Here is a 19550-nt window from a genome sequence, read left to right as displayed (position 1 = left end):
TTTTGTAGATCACTAAAGGGACAAACGCCTGTTGAAGTAGTTAAAGTTTTATTTTTTTAACAAAACTAAAGGGATAAATGCATATTATGGGTATGCCCACCTGACAGAACACTGGCAAAACTTAGCAACCTGGTTCAAAGACACCAAGTGGTGAAATATTGGTAATCCAAACTGCAGGCACCAGAATAATAAAAGCAAACATATTTTACCGACAGGTTTCTACATTTTAAGTTTTTTGGGCGTTAATAAACTGTTTCAGAGGAGTGATCATAGCGCTCTGCATCAGCAGTGATGCGTTTGTCTCCCTGCCAGGGAGGTTTGAATGTGCGGTTAAACTTTTCAGTGTGGCGACAGCGGAGTATTGGCGACTCGTCGCGGCCTGCGCTGCTCGCCATCCCTGTCGTCAGACCTTTACATTCAGGGAGGTAAACCAGTGTTTTTGTCTTCCAGGCTGCAGGAGTTGACTGTGTGCTCAGAGGATAATGTGGATGTTCATGACATCGAGCTTATGCAGTACATCAACGTGGATTGTTCCAAACTGAAGAGGCTTCTGCAAGGTTTGAATCTTCCTGCTCCCATCTACATTAGGACTGTCAAAGCAAGAGCTTAGAGCTACGCTGAGGTTTTAGGCCTGAAAGACAGAAAATAAAGCCTCCTCCTTCCAGATGAATCAAAGTAATACTCGTTGCTCTAAAAGTTAACTTGACTTTGCTGCTCTAGCATAACGGAGCGCGAGGAACCCAGCAGATAAATCAGGGAATCAGTTTAAAGCAGGGTTAGGTTCCAGAACCACAATCTGACTTGTCATCCTAAACACACAGCCCACAACACGGTGAAGGCTGCATCATGCTGTGGGGATGCTTTTCCTCAATACCAACAGAAAAAGCTGGATGGTGTTCTCTACAGGGGTTTATATAGGCAGTCCTTAACCAGATGCTAACAGTGCAGCTCAGTACTAAACGGACACTGGGTTGATTGTGACGCTGTTTGTCTTTTCTGTAGAAACGGTGTTGAAGTTCCGGGCTCTGAAGAAACCGGCCCAGCTCGCCGTGATCAGCAGCTTAGAGAAGGTCTCCTCTCAGAACAACACAGAATATCTAACCGTGTCTTTTGTTGAGTGGAAGTGATAAAACATGAAGCTGTGTTCCTGCTGTCTCATCGCAGGCCTTCTGGAACTGGGTGGAAAATTATCCGGATGAATTCACGATGCTGTACCAGCGTCCTCAGACAGACATGGCAGGTAGGTATGGATGCAAAACGGTCAACGTTTTGACCTGGAAATTATTACAGTGAATGAAAAAAACCCGAGCCCCTCTAACTGTAAGAAGAAGACAGGGTGTCTGCCTCACGGACTAAAACTGGTATTTTGTTCCCCTTCCCATTCTACTTTTAGAAATTCTAGGAACCACTAGTAAACCTGCAGATTGAGAGCGAAGTGCTCTGTTAGGAACATAAGGAACAATCAGATCTCTGATATCAGATGGAGCTGGTTATTTAGGGCTTTATATGTGAGAAGGAGGATTTTAAATTCTGCTCTGGATTTAACAGGAAGCCAATGGTGGGCGGTCAGCGCCGTCAAAGGCTTCACTGCTGTCCTAAAATCAATCAGGACCACTGACCTACATTCATAACCTAAGCTTTAATTTTCTTCTTTCCAACTGTAATAATTTATTCCAAACAATCTGTCCGCTTAATTTTGTAGTGTTTCTCTTGGCTGCGCTGCTTCCATTCCATTTATGTGGTTGCTGTATTTTTTGTCCAATCAGATTTCAGCTTTACTTCATTGCTTCATTGCAGAGTCTTCAGAATCAGCAGTGCTGGCTGATGTTACCTTAACAATATTAGTGAGGAACGTTTTCTTCAACCAATCAGATTCCAGATAGCCAGCTAGAGGACCCACACTAACGCCAGCATTTTCTGCCCTCTGATTGGTCAGTTAGAGCAAAAAGTCTTACAGCCAAGTTAAGCTAGCGACAATCTGCATTTTAGATTCACTTTTGTTACGTTTTTTTTGGCCCCAATGGTTCATTATAAATGGAGACACAATGACTTCCTCCACAAAGACAGAAGGGTGGATTTGTTTATAAATAATCAGCATATCTGATGAGTGGAATATATTTTATTTTCATGCTTTATACTTCATTTTATCTGGTAATGAGGTGCATCACCTGAGCGAAGTTGATCCCCCCCACCTTCTTCAAATGAGACAAAATTGGTGTCAAACGTTTGTGCTACGTTTCTGCTGGTGTGTGCAGCAAACATTTTCGTTTGTGCTGCTATTATTTTAAAGATAGCATTTAGTTCCAATTCTCCACTTATCTGGAACAAACTTCCAGAAAACTTTAAAGTGTGGAAAGCTCAAGACTAAAAACCCATTTGTTTAGGATTGCCTTCGACTGTTCTAGTTAAACAGTTCATCTAAAACATATTTTCTTTAGTCCAACTGTTTTTAATATTCTTTTTTGTTTCTGCATTTTTTATTTTATTTTATTTATTTATTTTTTATTTTTTCCTACTTGCTTTGTTTCTGTTTTATCTTCCTGTATTTTAATCATGTAAAGCACTTTGCATTGTACTGAATTGTACTATACAAATAAATCTGCCTTGCCTTGCCTAAAGATATAAAGAAATATATCTTTATATAGAGGTCATCAAAGGTCAACCAGCCCCCCAACCTTCTTCAAATCAGACGAAATGGGTTTCAATTAACTCAGCTCCGTTTGTGCAGCAAAAATAGTCGTTTGTGCTGCTTTGGGTTTGAAGATGTTAACGAAAACGTAAAGGTCAAAAGGTCAAATTAGACAAAATTGATGTCAAACGTTTGTGCTACGTTTGTTCAGCAAAAACTTTTATTTGTGCCGCTTTCATTTTAAAGATATAAAGAAATGTTTCTAGTCATCAAAGGTCAACCAGCCCCCCCCCACCTTCTTCAAATGTGGCAAAATGGGTGTCAATTAATTCAGCTGCGTTTGTGCTGGTTTGTGCAGTGAAAATCTTCGTTTGTGCCGCTATCATTTTTTTACAGTCTAAAATTATATAATCATAGGATAGCAACTTAAAGTTTATATGAAATTTCAGAATAAACAAATGTTCACTGACCTTTGATGGCTTCTCCAAACAATTATTAATATCATTAAAATGATAGCAGTACAAAATGGATATATTTTTAAATATGCATTTTCACAATTTTTATATATTTTTAATATTTTGTATTTAAGGCCCCGTCCACACGAAGCCGAACCCTGGCCTAAACGCACAAATTTTTCACCAAACCAGCCTCTCATCCATACGAAGTCGGCGTTTCGGGGGTCTGTAAACGATCTTTTTTTTATTACGCCTTCAGAGTGGGAAGATTTTGAAACGCCGCGTTTCCATCTTTAAGCTCTAACCGCATTTTTTTTCTTACACGCATGCGTCATAGCGTCGCCTCTAAACACGCATGCGCGACACAGTATCACAACAACAATGGCGCCGTACTGTGTTGAATGGTTGCTGCTCATGCTACTCACCCTGCTGTCGGGCTTACAACAGAATCTTCTTCTTCTGGAATATCTCCAGGAAGAACAGAGCAATATCGACCACATAGTTCAGCACCTGAATTTGACTGAACCACGAAAATGGACCCGCAGGGCAACCATGTATAAATATTAGTGCGCATGCCCAACATTTCGTCGCCTATTTTTGCTTTGGCACCACAGAGCCACTTACAGGCCTGGCATACATTTTGCAGCGTTCGTGTGGACGATCCCATTTATTTTACGTCTCCGTCGTGTTCGTTTTGACTTCGTGTGGACGGGGCCTAAAATTAATTTCAACTTTTATAGTTTTGTCTGGCAAAATGTTTCATTTGTACTGCTATCATTTTAATGATATTAATAATATTTTATAGAGGTCATCAAAGGTCAATTAACATCTATTTTTGCTGCACAAATCAGCACAAACGGAGATGAGTTAATTGACACCCATTTTACCTGATTTGAAGAAGGTGGGGGGGCGGGTTGACCTTTGATGACCTTTGATGACCTCTAGAAACATCTCTTTATATCTTTAAAATGATAGCGGCACAAACGAAAATATTTGCTGCACAAACCTAACACAAAAGTTTGACACTACATTTGTCTGATTTGAAGAAGTTGGGGGGGGGCAACTTCACTCAGGTGATGCATCTTCATTCTTAACAGCTACTGATGATGTAAGTGTTGTGGCGCTGTGGTTATAGAGTAGAGGATTGCTGTTGTCTGAACTGGGCTTGTTGCTACATGTGCTTATTATATGTCATATTTGAATACTATTGGTGGTTTGTTTTATTAAAAGGTGAAAGGGTTGATATAAGCCCTTGACACGCATTGTTGCAAATACGCAACAAACCCTTTATATTACCAAGATAGCATTTGCATTCCCTCAAAAAAAAAAAAAAAAAAAAAATATATAGTATATATATATAGATAGATAGATGGATAGATATACATATATAGATATACATATAGATATACACACAAACACACACATTTGGACACGAAGGGATAAGAAGTAGATTAAGCTGATGGGTGCCCACTGAAGGCCTAGGTACCATATACCATATGCCCGCCACTGGATAGGAGGAATGTGACCTTTGAACCTGCAGAGTTCAGAGTCAGCCTGATTCTCCTCTAGTTTCCTTTTGTTAATAAATGAATCCTTTCTACTGTCGGCCCATTCTGGCTCACAAGGAAGGAAATCTGCACAGTCAGACTAGCTGGCTTCTATATATAGATTATCTATGCCCAGTTGGTGTTTTTATTCTATCACATTTTAGCATTAAACTGGATTGTGTGTCATTTCAATCTGTATTTAAACCAGAGGCTCTGCTTCTCATCTGAAGTGCTTTGAAGGGAGACCTGCACTAACGTCTGCGTTTTCTCGTACACAGAAGCTGCAGAGAAGCTGTTCGACTTGGTCGACAGTTTTGCAGAGAGTGCCAAGAGGAAGGCAGCAGTATGGCCTCTGCTGATCATCCTCCTCATCCTCTGCCCAGAGATTACACACACCATCTCTAAAGACACAGTGGAGGAAAGCAAGGCCAACAAGGTGGACAGAAAGAAAGTCACAAACGCTCGATGCTTCCAAACAGACGCTGATGCCATCAATCCACCTGCTTCTCTTCTATGTTGTTTCTGCAGAAACTGTTTTTGGATAATTTGCGCAAAGCTTTATCCGGCCAGGGAGGGAGCAAACAGCTGATGGAGAGCGCCGCCATCGCCTGCGTTAAGCTCTGCAAAGCTTCGACCTACATCAACTGGGAGGATCACTCAACCATTTTCCTTCTGGTCCAGTCCATCGTCATGGATCTCAAGGTCCAGATGGTTGTTTCCTTTACCTGTTTTAAATTATTTATCTATGTGATGCATTAGCTGTGCCCCATCCTCTAGGATAAGTGAGGTAGGGTTGGAAAGAACCAAATCAAAATACGATTTCCCTGATAAGTCAAAACTTCAGGAGCTGTGGATTAAATCTGAATGGCTTCTAAAGTAGACTGTAGAGCCTAAAGACATCATTGCTATGACTAGCTTCAGTGTTAAAGCTGTTTAGCAATGCTTCCAGCAGCGTGGCAACCTCATCTGAGCGCCTTCAATGAACAGAAACTTTCATACTGGATTCTAGTTGCTATTCCCGTCTCTTCCTCCTTTGAATCCAATATTTTTTTATTTATTTTTTTTTATTTCTAACTCTGGATATTAGACCCACATCGTCCATTGGAGGTGCTAACTGGCTTAGCAGCATCTTTTCCTAGTTTTAAGCCTAGACACACGTGCAGCGTTGTACCACCAATAAGTATACATCAAGGCTTTTATTGACCAATAAACTGACCAAAATAAAAACGTAAAACACGAACTGACAAGCAATGAGCCACCAGGACATGGTAAACTTGGAGAAAATGAAACCAGATTGAGCTGCTGGGGTGTAAATTTAGCGTATAACCCTTTAATGCTTTGTGTGGGTTTTTGAACAAACCTCAGCTGCTGTTTTTTGGTGAAGACGCTCATCTGTTCTCTAAGCACCAGATTGGGCCGAGAAGAGATGCTCTCTGTCACGAATGTCTGACCTGGGTGTTGTTGTCTCCGCAGGCTTTGCTGTTTAACCCGGCCAAACCGTTCTGGAGGACGACCGGCAGTCAGAACGCTGACGTGGAGCTCATGGTGGATTGCTTTGTCTCGTGTTTTCGCATCAATCCCCACAACAACCAGCACTTTAAGGTAGCTGCACGGATGTGAGCTTAAAGCCGATCGGTCGCTCTGCTTCTGCTACCCTTTGTCCCGTTTCTCCTCTCTGCCTTTTAGGTCTGTTTGGCTGCCTCCTCCCCTTCGACCTTCCACTTCGTCCTAGTCAACTCGTTGCACAGAATCATCACCAATGTAAGCGTCTAGAGACAATCCGCTGAGTACTTCCTGCCACGTCTTTGCTCTCTCTGACTCGTTCCACCTGTTTCTGCTTTTTCAGTCTCATCTGGACTGGTGGCCGAAGATCGATGCAGTGTACTGTTACTCTGGGGAGCTCCGCTTCATGTTCTCAGACACCCTCAACAGGGTGATCCAGGGCACATGCACTCATCCTCCCATACGCATGACCCCGGTTTGTTTGTTGTCAAACCTTTCATCTAAAAAGGATAATTTGTAGTGGTAATCATGACAACCAGCAAGCTTTATGCCTTCCTGCAGAGTCTGACGTTCATCGGGAAGAAGACCCCAAGCCTTAGGTCCAAAGAGAAAGCTACAGAGCAAGACACTCGGAGTTACAAGTGCCTTCTTCTCGCTCTAGTCAAGCTGATTCATGCTGACCCTAAACTCATGTTGCACGTAAGTCCAGCTACATTTACTACAGGAAATATATCTCAATAACTGCAGGGTTGGACGTTAAGGATTTTCACATTTCATTTGCCCAGAAACAATTTTTACTTGCCCAGTATAATGTTTGCTAAATATAGTTCCTAATATTCATTTTTGTATATATTTCAATGAAACATGTTTGTTTTTTAAATATTTTTTGTAATTCAGTATTTTTTAAGTTTCCAGGTTCCTGGTGTGCATCTGCATGCCTCAGATAATGAACTCAAGCCTACATTACCGTGTTAACATGCTTTTCAATCCTTCCTGCACATTCTTTTCAAACTAAACTTTGCTTTAAACTGTTGTGTGCTTGAAAAAATATAAATTGTAAGGTTAAAAACTTAAGATAAATCACAAGACAGAAGTCAATGTCACAAATGAATAACTTTTATTTTAGAGTCATGGTATGTTTATAGAAGATAATACTATTAATAAAATGTGACTTTTCTATAGAATCATTATACATAGTTATTTTATTCAGGGTTTCCACAGTCTGACATCATTTCAGAATTCCCTGAATTTTAACTGACTCAGGATTAGTTTTCCCTGACAAAATAAATGCAGCAACAAGACAATAATAATATCATAACAGGTCACCAATTTAACATGTTTAGCTCTATAACGCTTAAATACACCTCTCCGATGTCTAAGAGAATAAAATTTAATGAAAATTTTTTAATGTATGATCTGCATCACTGTACAGAAGACTCCCATATGATAGCGCTTTCTAGCTTGTTTGCCGTTTTGGTAACTACATCAAAATTACGGCTGGGTGGACAAAAATCATGCGAGAATGTGTACAAAACAACAAAGATGGCGCTGGCAACGCTTCTGGGTCGTTTTCATCGAATGTTGGTGATTTTAAAGTAATTTTGAGTGGTAATTTTTTTTGCGATCATTGCACTTGCCCGGCCGGCGGGCAAATGCAATGAAATTTGTAGTCTCCCGACAATAAAAACTACCTGCCCCAGGAGATCGGGCGATGGTTAACATCGAGCCCTGAACTGTGTGGCCGCTGAAGTTAACCCTGTATAAGTCAAGCTGTCGTTCTTGATCACTTGGATGTCCATTATAAATGGAGTCTAGAAGCACAAGATCTATATCCAGCCATTCAGCAAAGAGGCTGCTACATGGCTGGACACCTTATTTTGGCATTTGACCTGCTGTAGATTAAGTAAAAAAAAAAAAAGTTAAGTCAAGAAAAAGTTCACATTTATATTTAGGTATATAAACAAAAAAAAATTTAAGTGCCAGTATTGGCATTAATGCCTCTAAGGTTATGTTTTACAAAAAAAGTTTCTTTTACTTTGAGTGTTTTTCACACATTTCTTATAGAAGCACTTTTGTTATTTTTCTTTATATATTCGGGCAAGTTGGCATTTCTAGATAATTTTTTTCCCATCAAAATATCCATATTTTTCTGAATGTTTCAAAGGTAATAAGGTCTTGTCCTGGATTGCAATAATACTGTTGTGTTGAAATGTTGAAGTATTTCACTGATTGCCTTATAAAGGGTTAATGAGTGGGAATCATTTCAGCTTTATTGACGCTTTGTTTACGTGGCAGAACCCGGTGAAGCAAGCTCCAGAGACCCAAAGCAGCACGGCAGAACTCATCACCGGCTTGGTCCAACTGGTTCCTCTGAGCACCACGACTCAGCTGTCACAGGAAGCCATGGAGGTCAGAATGCATCTCACTGCTGTTTTATTGTATTTAGTTATGATTTTCTATCTTTTTTTATCTGAAATGTAAAATATTTATATATTTTATTACAATTTTGGTATAATTATTGGTCTAAGTGGCTGTTTCTAGGACAGTCCCTATGCTCCAGTTAAAAATTAATAAATTAGTTGACGATTATTTCAATAATTGATTCATCATGATTAATTGGTTTAGCCCTAGATCAAAACATCTAGATTTTCAAAAATATTTCTCTAAAGACAGCTTTATTTACCTAAAAACATCCTCATGTTAAGGTATATAAAGTTATTTATATATATCTATTAGGGATGGGACGATTTATGAAAACAGTCCGAACCGTTCGGTTCGACTGTCTCGGTTCGGTTCGTGTGTGTTGCGTTCGGTTCATGCGCTGCTCCTTTTTCTCATAGGCGAAGCGTTTACACTCCAGAGCAGAAGGTGGCAGTACTGCGAACAAAGCCAACCATCAGTAGTAAACAAGAAGAAGAAGCGAAGCAGCGTAGTCGGGTGTAGCAGAAAAAAATCGGTTGTTGTGGAGAATTGTGTGGGTATGGCGAGTGGGAAAGAACAGGAGTTGGAAGACGCGCCAGCAGCACTTTATAGGTGTGCTGTATGGGACCACTTTGCATTTAGAGTGACCTACGATGACGGCGGAAAGAAAGTTGTGGATAAAAGTGCAACAGTGTGCAAGCATTGTGCAACACGTTTTGTTTATGCTAACAGCAACATGACCAACATGTCATGCTAACCCCAAAATCCCTCATACTCCGTCAGCGCTCCGCCCCGCTGCGCTCCAGACCGGCTGCTCAAAGCAAAGCCTACAACCTCCACTGTGGCTCCCGTCCGCTCCCCTCTGAGTTCCTTGGAGATGGTAGAGAGCATGCGCCAGATGATTAAATTCATAGCAGCAAAAACATTTAAATAATTACAATCCATTATTTTTTGGGGGATTTTTTTCATTAATTTCATAATTTTTTATGGGATTTCGGTGTAACAGTCAACATATACCGAACCGAAAACCGTGACCACGAAACCGTGAATCGAACCGAACCGTGGATTTTGTGAACCGTTCCACCCCTAATATCTATTTCTATTATCAACTGAAAATAAATATGACTGTTGGTTTGATGATCTTTAAAATGTATTTTCAATTTTCTATTCAAAATGTCTGGAGTAGCGTTACTCCAGACATGGATGGAAAGTGAAAAATCTTCAAGGTTGGAAACTGGCTTTGTTTTTTAACATTTTTTGGTATATTTGATAAACATTTAAACAGAAAATAACTTTCATAAAGATCATCAAAGGGGGAAATGATTATTTCAGTAAGCTAAAATATATGGTTCCCCACCTTTAATTTTGCCAAACAAAGATCAAATGTGGCCAAATCCACAGGATTTGTTATTGATGAAGAGAGTTAGACCTGCAGGTAAATAGATTCCTTTCCATGTTATGGAGGCGGAACTGATTATTTCAGGGAGCTAAAATATTCATTCTCTTTCTCCTCCTCTTTGGGAGGTAAAGAGCAACTGTTTCCAAATCCTCAAAAATTGTTATGTGTGTTAACATATCGTATACTAGAAATGTCTTTAACCCTTTAAACCTGAACCAGGAAATAATTGACAGAAGATTCAAATTTTCCAAAATTAGAATTATCATTGAATTTTGTGACAAATGAAATAACTATATAAATTTTGTAAAAACATGAAATTACATCATTTATTTACATCAATTTTGATATGTTACGCATTTCTATTTTATCTTTTATATGTTTTCTGTTTACTACATGTGTCTGATTATGTAAGTCAAGGTTTAAAGAACAAAAACATCACACTGATGATGCAGAGGTTTCAAAATCTCCTGTATCAAATATGATACACTTGGCTTTAAAGGGTTAATCCAGAATTCTGTCATAATTTACATTAGAACAGTATTTACAGGAAAGTCTACTCTCTCATCTTTTCAGGAAGTCTTTATTTTTGTGCCCTTCTATCAGCCAGTTTCCATTATCTTATATCATCAATAAAAAAATAAAAAAAAAACACACTACGTGTTGGAAAACTGTTTTGTGACTGAATTTATACGTATGTCAGGCGACAGGTGACAGAAGTTGGAAAAAGACAGATTCTCTTGGTGTTAAAAAAACAACAAAACACAACAGCATAGAAAGACCTTTTCTATTTATTTGTTTACAAATTTAGTAAATAACAGCTGCTGATTAAACTGGATGTTACAACCTTGACATGTTTATATGACTTGTTTTTACTGAGAAATGGATCAGAAGCACCATGAAAATGGTCTGATCTGCCAGATCCGCCTCTCTGGCTTCAATGCGCGCTCCTGACACAGAGGGAACAGATTTTCAAAGGGGAACAGAATTTCACCATTTTAAAAGCAAAAACCTGCACTAAAGAAACAATAACCAGTCGATTTGCTGATTTATTTTTTTCTGCATCAGTAGGATGTCAGCTTCACGCAGCTTAAGCTCCTCCTATTTGATTACACGGTCCAGGGTGTAAACACCGTGTATCTGAAATGCAGAGCGGTGAACTCCATACGGCGGAATCTAAATCTTCCATTTAGAGCCGACCTGGAGTCCCAGTTAAAACAAACTTTTATGAAGTCATGTTTGTGTGATAATGATTGCCAAATGTTTTACCTGGAGGCAGGAATGCACTAATGCGTTGAATCTTCCTGTGGTGTAAATGTTTTCTTCTTCTCTACCCTTCTTTGTTTCCTGTTTGATTTGCAGGCTCTGTTAGTTCTGCACCAACCAGAGACCATAGAGCTGTGGAACCCAGATGCCCCCATCGAGACGTTCTGGGACATCAGGTACTAAAGCAAGAAACCTTTTGGAGAACTTCTCATTTTAAAGGAAAAGTCCGGTCAGCAAGGAAAAAAACAAATGGATCATTATTTATACCTAAAACTAATACCTTCGCGGTGTTTTAAGGAATTTAGCATTAATCAGTAAAAAAATTTAAAGTAATTATAATAATAATTTTTACTGGGGGTCCCCCAAAGAGGCAGTCAAGCTGCGGCGTTTAAAGCTGCCCAGTCTGTCGGGCCTGTCCGTGTCTCCGTGTTTGAAGCCAGATTTGAGACGGTGGAAAATTTGAAAGTGGTACCTTCCATTTTTCTTTTTTTTTTTTTTCTGGTTTTACTTTCCCTGTTCTGCCATCAACCCATCGACCTGTACAGATAATCATGTTTAAAACATTCCAATGATTTCTCGTCCTGTTTGCCTTGTTTTCAGTTCACAGGTGCTTTTCCTAATCTGCCGGAAGTTAGTCGGCCACCAGATGGCAAACAGAACAGAAGTCCTGAAATGGCTGAGAGAGATCCTCATCTGCAGGAACAAGTTTCTGCTGAAGAACAAGGTACCGTCTTGGTTCTGACCCACGGTCCGGATCTGCTTGTAACGATGGGTTTTTCAGTCATCCTGTTGTTCCTGGTCGTTCCAGGAGTGCGCCACCATGGGGGGAGCCATCCCCATCTGCCGGCAGGCGCAGACCAAGCTGGAAGTCTGCCTCTACCTGTTCCTGTGGAGCCCGGACACAGAGGCGGTGCTGGTGGCCATGTCGTGTTTCCGCCATCTGTGTGAAGAGGCCGACATCCGCAGCGCGGCCGATGAGGTCCCGGTCCAGACCATTCTCCCCAACTACGCCACTTTCAGCGAGCTGGCCTCTGTCAGCAGCCTGATAGGAACGGGTCAGTGTGTTTCTCTGAATTAGCCTCTGCTCTGATCACCCCTGTGCAAGAGACACCCCAACAGGGATTTTACTAACTAGCAAGAAATCAGATTTACGTTTGTCCCTTTAGTTTTGTACAAAAGAAACTGACTGTGCAACAGTCAGGTCTATTGTTTCCCCCATGAACAGGGTGATGCTGTAGGATGTTTCCATTCTTTGAGGTGGAAGTCTGACAGCGGCTAAATTTAGTTGGCAGGATGAAGGAACTCGCCAAAAAGATCCATTACAATAAAAACTGGTTCTAACATGAAGACCTGCTGTGTGAATGTAGACTGCCTAGTTTCTCCAGTCCTGACTGAAACCCAGCTGAACCCCCATCATCCCTCCCCATTATAAGCCCCGCCCCTCTGCCAGCTCTGTCTGGGGTAAGGGTGTGCAAAATAATCGTCATGACGATGCATCGCGATTTTTGTGATCTACTGCATCGATTCTTGAAGGCAAGAATCGATTATAAAAAAAAAAAAAAAAAAAGAACAAATATAATACATTAATGGTTGGCGCACATCAGCCAAACGCCCGCTGCCTTGCATCACAAGCATGTCCGGCCGCGGCATACTGAGACGAGTCATATGAAATAAACATGGAGGACACTATGAAAATTCGCCCTGCGGCTCCATCACATTTCAAGTCAGATGCTTGGATGCATTTTAGCTTTAAAAACAAAGAAGGTAAAAATGAAATTGATAGGACGCACGTAATTTGCAAAAGGAGAAATATACATTTGAATGTTTTTTATTTCATTGGTTTAAAGGACCACTGAGGCCATGTAAATGGCACTGATTATCCTTATTTTGTTATTTTAAGTTTGATGAATCCTAACATCTTTTTTGTCAGTGTGTCCACGCCAGTAATAGTAATATTTCGGTCCAGTATTTGTTTTCATGGCAACACCTCCAAAAGTACAAATACAGCTATGTATGAATTCAGTTGCTTTCAGTTATGTATCAATTGAAGACATTATCCAGATCACACCCAGCCAGTCAGCCACTGGTAAGGGCTGTATCTTTTTCTTACAGTGTTCAGTGAAAATATCGCGATGCATCGCAATATTTCAAGTATCATGATGCATCGTGATAGAATCGCATCGTGGCACGTGAATCGTGATTTGAATCGAATCGTGACTTCTTTGCCAATACCCACCCCTAGTCTGGGGCGGGTTATATTTTCACATGGTGAGTTGTACTTAAAAATTGTATTCAGTTATTTAAGAAGGTTTAAAGCTAAAGTCTGTAAGTTTTTAAAAATCACTTTTTTGTCATATTGGCTAAAACTGTCCCTATGCCCAGACAGCAGTACATGTGATATGTAACCTGTGAAAAAAACTGCTTCAATTGGTCCCGCCTACTGCCTGTATTGCAATCTGGAAAGAATATTTCGGGACGAGACAAAACAACCAATCACAGCCAGAGGAGCGTCTGATGGAGTGTCAATCACAGCTCACACACGCTGAATCCCGCCCCCCCCCCTTTCACCGCTGAACCTGCCGCCTTGTAACTTCGGTATAACCAGCATCTTATATCTAGCTGCTTGGAGGTGAGTGTTATCGCTCTTACCGGTTCACACTCCATGCCGCGTACGCTGCTTGGACGCTTCTGGTCGCATGCGGTAGCCGCGCAGATGCTGTGAGAGGGGTGGAGCTTGGAGGTGGGGCATGAGTGAAGCAGAGAGGGTGGGGGAGTGGCGTGAAACCTGTTTTTCTTCAAATTTTCAGTCGAAGTCTGCTCTCTTCTCAATGTTACAGACTGCTGCCTTAACAGTTTTCTATCTAACTGAGGTTTGTTTCAGCGGAATTATACAAATTAAAGATTTAAAAAGTTTGATTTTTAAGTAGGTTTTATGTCTCCTGTGAAGAGCTGAAAGTTCAGACATTCAGATAAGCCATATCGTCTCCTCGAGGACTTGGACTAAACAACTTTTTTTTTTCTGCATAGGTCGCTCCACCTTGCAAAAAAGAGTGATGGCCTTATTAAGAAGAATAGAACATCCCACACCAGGAAACATTGAGGTACATCAGTGTCCAGCCTTTACAGCTTTATAAGGACTGAGCAGCGAAGTGCTGTGATAGCCTATTGTAATTTGAATGTTTATTATTAGCTGTTGGATTTTTTTGGTAATATGGAAGTCTAAGGTTTTTATTTGAAGGCTGAAGGTTTTAATTGTTTAAACGCCTTTTTGAACTTTTCAGGAGGTCCTTTGAAACATCATGCTTCATTAAAGAGCTGATTTGCAGACTGGCTGTTTTCTGAACCAAGCATTCTCTCTTACTGTACCTGGTAGTTATTTCAGTTAAGCTTCTGTTCATTTCTCGCTTTCTGTGCTGCTTGTTTTAGGCTTGGGAGGACACTTACACTAAATGGGACCAGAGCACCAAACAGATACTGAATTTCCCTAAAAACAAGGCAGATGATGGACAGGTAAGATTTTAATCGGAATAACATTAGCAGGAGATTCAGATAAATGAACTGATTTATTTACATTTAGCTTTTATTGAAAATTGATGTTTTGATAGGAGCTAGTTTTTGTCATGGATTCATTTGTAAAAGCAACTGTTTTCATAATTGACTTCCTCCAAACTAGAATCTAATGTGGAAGATAAAAAAAAATCTTCATGGTTTTAGACACACAGATGTTAATGTTTATTCTCTGAGGTGAGGGGATCTCTCTTTATTATTGATAATTATAATCTTAATTATTTTATTAAATAATACTTATTTTATGAAAGATTAATTAGAAATGTTAAGTTAAAATGTATCATCGAGGTTCTCTATGTTGTCTTGGTAGATGTGGTCATTTAAATCTTTTAATTTGAAGCCGTTATAATTTGTGGCGTCTTTCCTTATCCAGACGTTGTTAATCGATCTCAGTACCATCCCTCTAAAACCGCATTCAGAAGAATGTGATGAGTAAAGTAGCGTTCAGAAGAATTAACGGGTGATGCAAACTGATTCCAATTTGCACATAGCTGGAAACTCGGAGTCAAATGGAGCAACAACGCATCAAACTTTTTTAAATTTGCTTTCTGGAAACCAATCAGGGACTGGATGTGTTTTTTATGTTGGGTGCTGGATCCCTCTAACCTGACAACAGCCAGATGCATGTCTCGCTCCGCCTAGCTCCACTCACATACATCTGGGACACCGCCATAGGAATTGCCTTTACTGAAGGCTGGGCCTTATCAAAACTCCTTGCATATGATTGGATAAGCCACTTGTCTGTCATCTTTATCGACGTGCTATTTCAACCACTCACACCGAAGCTAACCCATGACACTGTGAGAGGAGGAGCCATTTGGTAGATCAAGCTCTTGCCAAATCCGGTCGGGAGAAGGGCGAAAACATCGTTTCCACCAACAAAAGCCTTCAAAGCTGTTCTCTGAAGTTCTTTTAATGAAACAATATCAGATAGATTGGACAACACAGAAGAAATAGCAGAATCAATGCTAACGCTTGCTTCCTCGATGCGAGCCGCCATTGTTGTTGGAATCTCACGGTCGCTTCTCCACTCCAGGAAACACGCGCCCTGCGTCCTGATTGGCCAGACCATAAATTTGGTTGGGTAAATCACTTTCAATGAGCGGGTTCCCAGATGTATGTGAGTGGAGCTAGGCGGAGCGAGACATGCATCTGGCTGTTGTCAGGTTAGGATCCCTCTGCCACGGTACAGAACCTTCCTGATTCTGGGCTTCTGGAAAGTTGGAAGACATCCTGCTGCAGGTAATAGAGCAGATTGTAGTACTGGCCGAACTGGGAGGAGATCTGGTGGAGCCAGGAATGATAATGCCATAGGCATGGTTCGCAGTGGTCTCTAAGTAGAAGTTGATAGAAAATGCTCTCTCCATGGGTGTAGTAAGAAAATACGGCATCTGTCTGTGGGTGTTACTTGTTGGGGCGTTGAGACGTTCCTCATTGGAGTGCTTCTTGCTGCAGCAGGGCTTGTTGGGGTGTGGCTGATCAGGACGTTCCTCATGGGCGTGACAACTTGGGTCATTCATTGTTGTGGCACAGCTCATTACGGCGTTCCTCGTTGGGGTGTGGCTCATTAGGGCAGTTGTCTTAGGGGTGTGGCTTTTTGGGGCGTTCCTTCTTGGGGCTTGGCTCTTGAGGGCATTTTTTGTTTGGGCGTGACTCCCTAGGTCATCATTGTGGCACGGCTCGTTAAGGGCGTTCCTAATTGGGGCATGGCTCGTTGGGGCTTCTGCTCTTTGGGGCGTTTCTTGTTGAGGCGTGGCTCTTAAGGGCATTTTTTGTTCGGGCATGACTCACTAGGGCATTCCTCGTTGGGACGTGGCTTGTTAGGGTGTTCCTCATTGGGGCGTGGCTTGTTAGGGTATTCCCAGTTGGGGCGTGGCTTGTTAGGGAATTGCCAGTTGGGACGTAGCTCGTAAGTGAATTCCGTGTTGGGGTGTGGCTCTTTAGGGCTTTTCCCGTTGGGACCGGCTTGTTAGGGTGTTCCTCATTGGGGCGTGGCTCGTTAGGGCATTCCCTGTTGGGGCGTGACTCGTTAGGGCATTCCCTGTTGGGGCGTAGCTCGTTAGTGAATTCCCTGTTGGGACGTCGCTTGTTAGTGAATTCCCTGTTGGGGCGTGGCTCGTTAGAGCATTCCCCGCTGGGACGCGGCTTGTTAGGGTGTTCTTCATTGGGGCGTGGCTCGTTAGGGCATTCCCTGTTGGGGCGTGACTCGTTAGGGCATTCCCCGTTGGGGCGTGACTCGTTAGGGCATTCCCCGTTGGCGCGTGGCTCGTTAGTGAATTCCCCTTTGGGACGCCGCTTGTTAGTGAATTCCCTGTTGGGGTGTGGCTCTTTAGGGCTTTCCGAAGGGGCGTGGCTCGTTGGGGCATTCCCCGTTGGGGTGTGGCTCGTTGGATTGTTCCTCGTTGGGGGGTTCCTTGCTGTGACATAACTCGTTAGGGCGTGTCCACTACCTCAAAACAGGTTTACTCAGCTCGGAAGTTTTCAGGTCATTACAGAATGTTTCTGTACCCCCACAGCAGGAGTGGATCAACATGACGGGCTTCCTCTGCGCTCTAGGGGGTGTTTGTCTTCAGCAGCGTAACACCCCTGGTCCTGCCACCTACAGCCCACCCATGGGTCCCCAGAATGAACGTAAATCCTCCATGATCTCGGTGGGACCTGGTGATACGACCAGCCCTGCTCCTTCATCCTGCTCCTCCTCTGCCTCCAGCGAGACGCCCGTCAGCCGCTTCCTTGACCGACTTCTGTCCCTGTTGGTGTGTGGCTATGAAAGGGTGGGCCTTCATGTCCGCACCAATGTCAAAGACCTGTTGGGGCTGGAGCTCAGCCCTGCGCTCTACCCCATGCTCTTCAACAAACTAAAGAACAGCATCGGAAAGTTCTTTGACACCCAGGGACCGGTGAGTCCAGTTCTAGGAACATAGCTGGCTCTCTGCCTGTGCCAGGAGAGCTTTGTTCTAAAGGGGTTTCTGTCAGTTCGTATCATTAGTGTGACCAGATTTTGGTTTCTGAAAAGGACACTTTTTTTTCAATGCATGAAAAAAATCATTAATAACAGCTGATTCTGATGCCAAAATTTATATATCATGCTACCCTAGAAGTACAATTTCAATTTCATCCAGAAAAAAATGGATATGGTGCATTTTAAATATAGCATAGCATTTTTTTCTTGTGAACTTTGTGGTAAACTTGGAGATATAATTTATTTCATGTTGCATTATGTAAATCTGTTTCACCTTTAAATCTGCAGCTCTCCCTACTTCTCTTTGCTTTGTTTAAAAAGATTTCTGAACCTCTTTACTAATATAATGATGCCAGAAACTAAATTTCAAGATATGTAGAAGCTCTGCAGTCTGATTCTGTCTGTCCAATAAGAAAACATGTTCATTTTAACCTGTAACTGTGAGTCACGGTCCTCTGAGAAGCCAAGATTTTTTAACTAGTAAAGAAGAACAAATCATGTTTTCTCAAGCTTTATAATGCCAACTTGTTTAAACTTACAATCTGTTGCCATTTTTAGCATAAAAGGTAATATATAATATATATATATATATAATATTCACTGATTGTTGCAGCCAGCAAAGAGCCCATCAAGCTCTGATATTGGCCTAGCATCCACAGGTGCAGCAGCGGGTCTCTGAAGACAGAGGGCGCCAAAGGAAAACCAAAAACAAGCCAAAAAAACACCTGTGGATAAAAAGCTGTAAAAAGCAGAGGGCAAACGTTTGCTCCAACAGGCAGCTACATGCAGGCTGAGATGAGAGAAGCCCTTGATTTGGTCGGTAGTGATATTAGTGAACAGCTTAGTGTTTTTATCAGGATTAAAACTTGGGAAATCAGTTAGCTTTACTGTTAAAAAGTGTCTGCATTTTTTTTTTTTTTACTGTTAATAGTTAATCTGAGCCGTAGACTCTGTTTCTGTCATATGTGTCACATTCAGCAGTGTTGGGGCCCTGTCACACCGGGCCGATTTGGCTTACACTGAATTTCTATGTATGTTTTTCAAGTTTGGGCATTTATATTTATAACATAACAAGTCCAGAACTTTTATGTCCAACAACAGCCTAACTTGTGCATAACGCACGGCAGCATAATGCCCATCAAATGATACACAAGCATCATTTGATGGGCATTACGAAGCATTAATTAAAGCTGCTCCACAGAGGAAACCCGTTCAGCATAAAAAGATATCTTTGATCGCAGTATTAACCTAGCTGCTATTTACCGCCCGCCCCCCAAAATTTTTTTATAAAATTAATAAAAAGAAAGAAGGTTAGCAGTCGCAGGAGATTCATCGTCATGTCTCCTAGGAGGTTTGTTGGTGGTGGGCAGGAATGCAGGGAGGATCCATCACCTTCTGGCTCCCCCCTGATGGGGATGAAGTCTGGAGGAGAACTGACGGTTTCCACCTGTGAACCCCCTTGATAAGTTATGCATGAGTTATGCACATGCGACTCATAGGTTTTGGATAAGCTAGACACCACGACTTAGAAGTAACTTAGGCTACGTTCACACCGCAGCCTGAAGTGACCCAATTCCGATTTTTTTGCCCATATGTGACCTGTATCTGATCTTTTTATGACAGTCTGAACGACACAGATCGGATTTTTTCAAATGCGACCCAGGCCACTTGGATATGTGGTCCTGAATCCGATACGTATCTGATCTTTTCAAATGCGACCTGTGTCTGTACGGCCAGGTCGCATTCATCCGACCTACACGTCATTGATACTTGACAAATATTACTAAACGTTACTAATCTGCGT

General features: G+C 41.6%; 1 protein-coding gene across 2 annotated transcripts in view; it reads left to right on the top strand.

The window, feature by feature from the left end:
- The window catches only part of nf1a (neurofibromin 1a), a 149220-nt gene that overhangs the window by 21871 nt on the left and 107799 nt on the right, over positions 1-19550 (top strand). Inside the window, exons 5-20 of one of the 2 annotated variants that reach the window (XM_038303004.1) lie at positions 451-557; positions 1003-1070; positions 1165-1240; positions 4910-5067; positions 5160-5333; positions 6105-6233; positions 6318-6392; positions 6478-6609; positions 6696-6833; positions 8430-8543; positions 11314-11393; positions 11818-11941; positions 12026-12272; positions 14245-14318; positions 14644-14727; positions 17304-17684. In XM_038303004.1, coding sequence (XP_038158932.1) covers positions 451-557; positions 1003-1070; positions 1165-1240; positions 4910-5067; positions 5160-5333; positions 6105-6233; positions 6318-6392; positions 6478-6609; positions 6696-6833; positions 8430-8543; positions 11314-11393; positions 11818-11941; positions 12026-12272; positions 14245-14318; positions 14644-14727; positions 17304-17684 — 2161 coding nt within the window. Of the gene's footprint in view, positions 1-450; positions 558-1002; positions 1071-1164; positions 1241-4909; positions 5068-5159; positions 5334-6104; positions 6234-6317; positions 6393-6477; positions 6610-6695; positions 6834-8429; positions 8544-11313; positions 11394-11817; positions 11942-12025; positions 12273-14244; positions 14319-14643; positions 14728-17300; positions 17685-19550 lie in introns of both variants that reach the window. The other variant, XM_038303003.1, reaches the window with a different exon arrangement.

This window comes from Cyprinodon tularosa, unplaced genomic scaffold, assembly GCF_016077235.1.
Source record: "Cyprinodon tularosa strain WSP-4 unplaced genomic scaffold, ASM1607723v1 ctg500, whole genome shotgun sequence".
In the NCBI taxonomy this organism is placed as follows: domain Eukaryota; kingdom Metazoa; phylum Chordata; class Actinopteri; order Cyprinodontiformes; family Cyprinodontidae; genus Cyprinodon; species Cyprinodon tularosa.
Note: the sequence above shows the minus strand (reverse complement) of the source record. Positions and strands in the feature narration are given on the sequence as shown.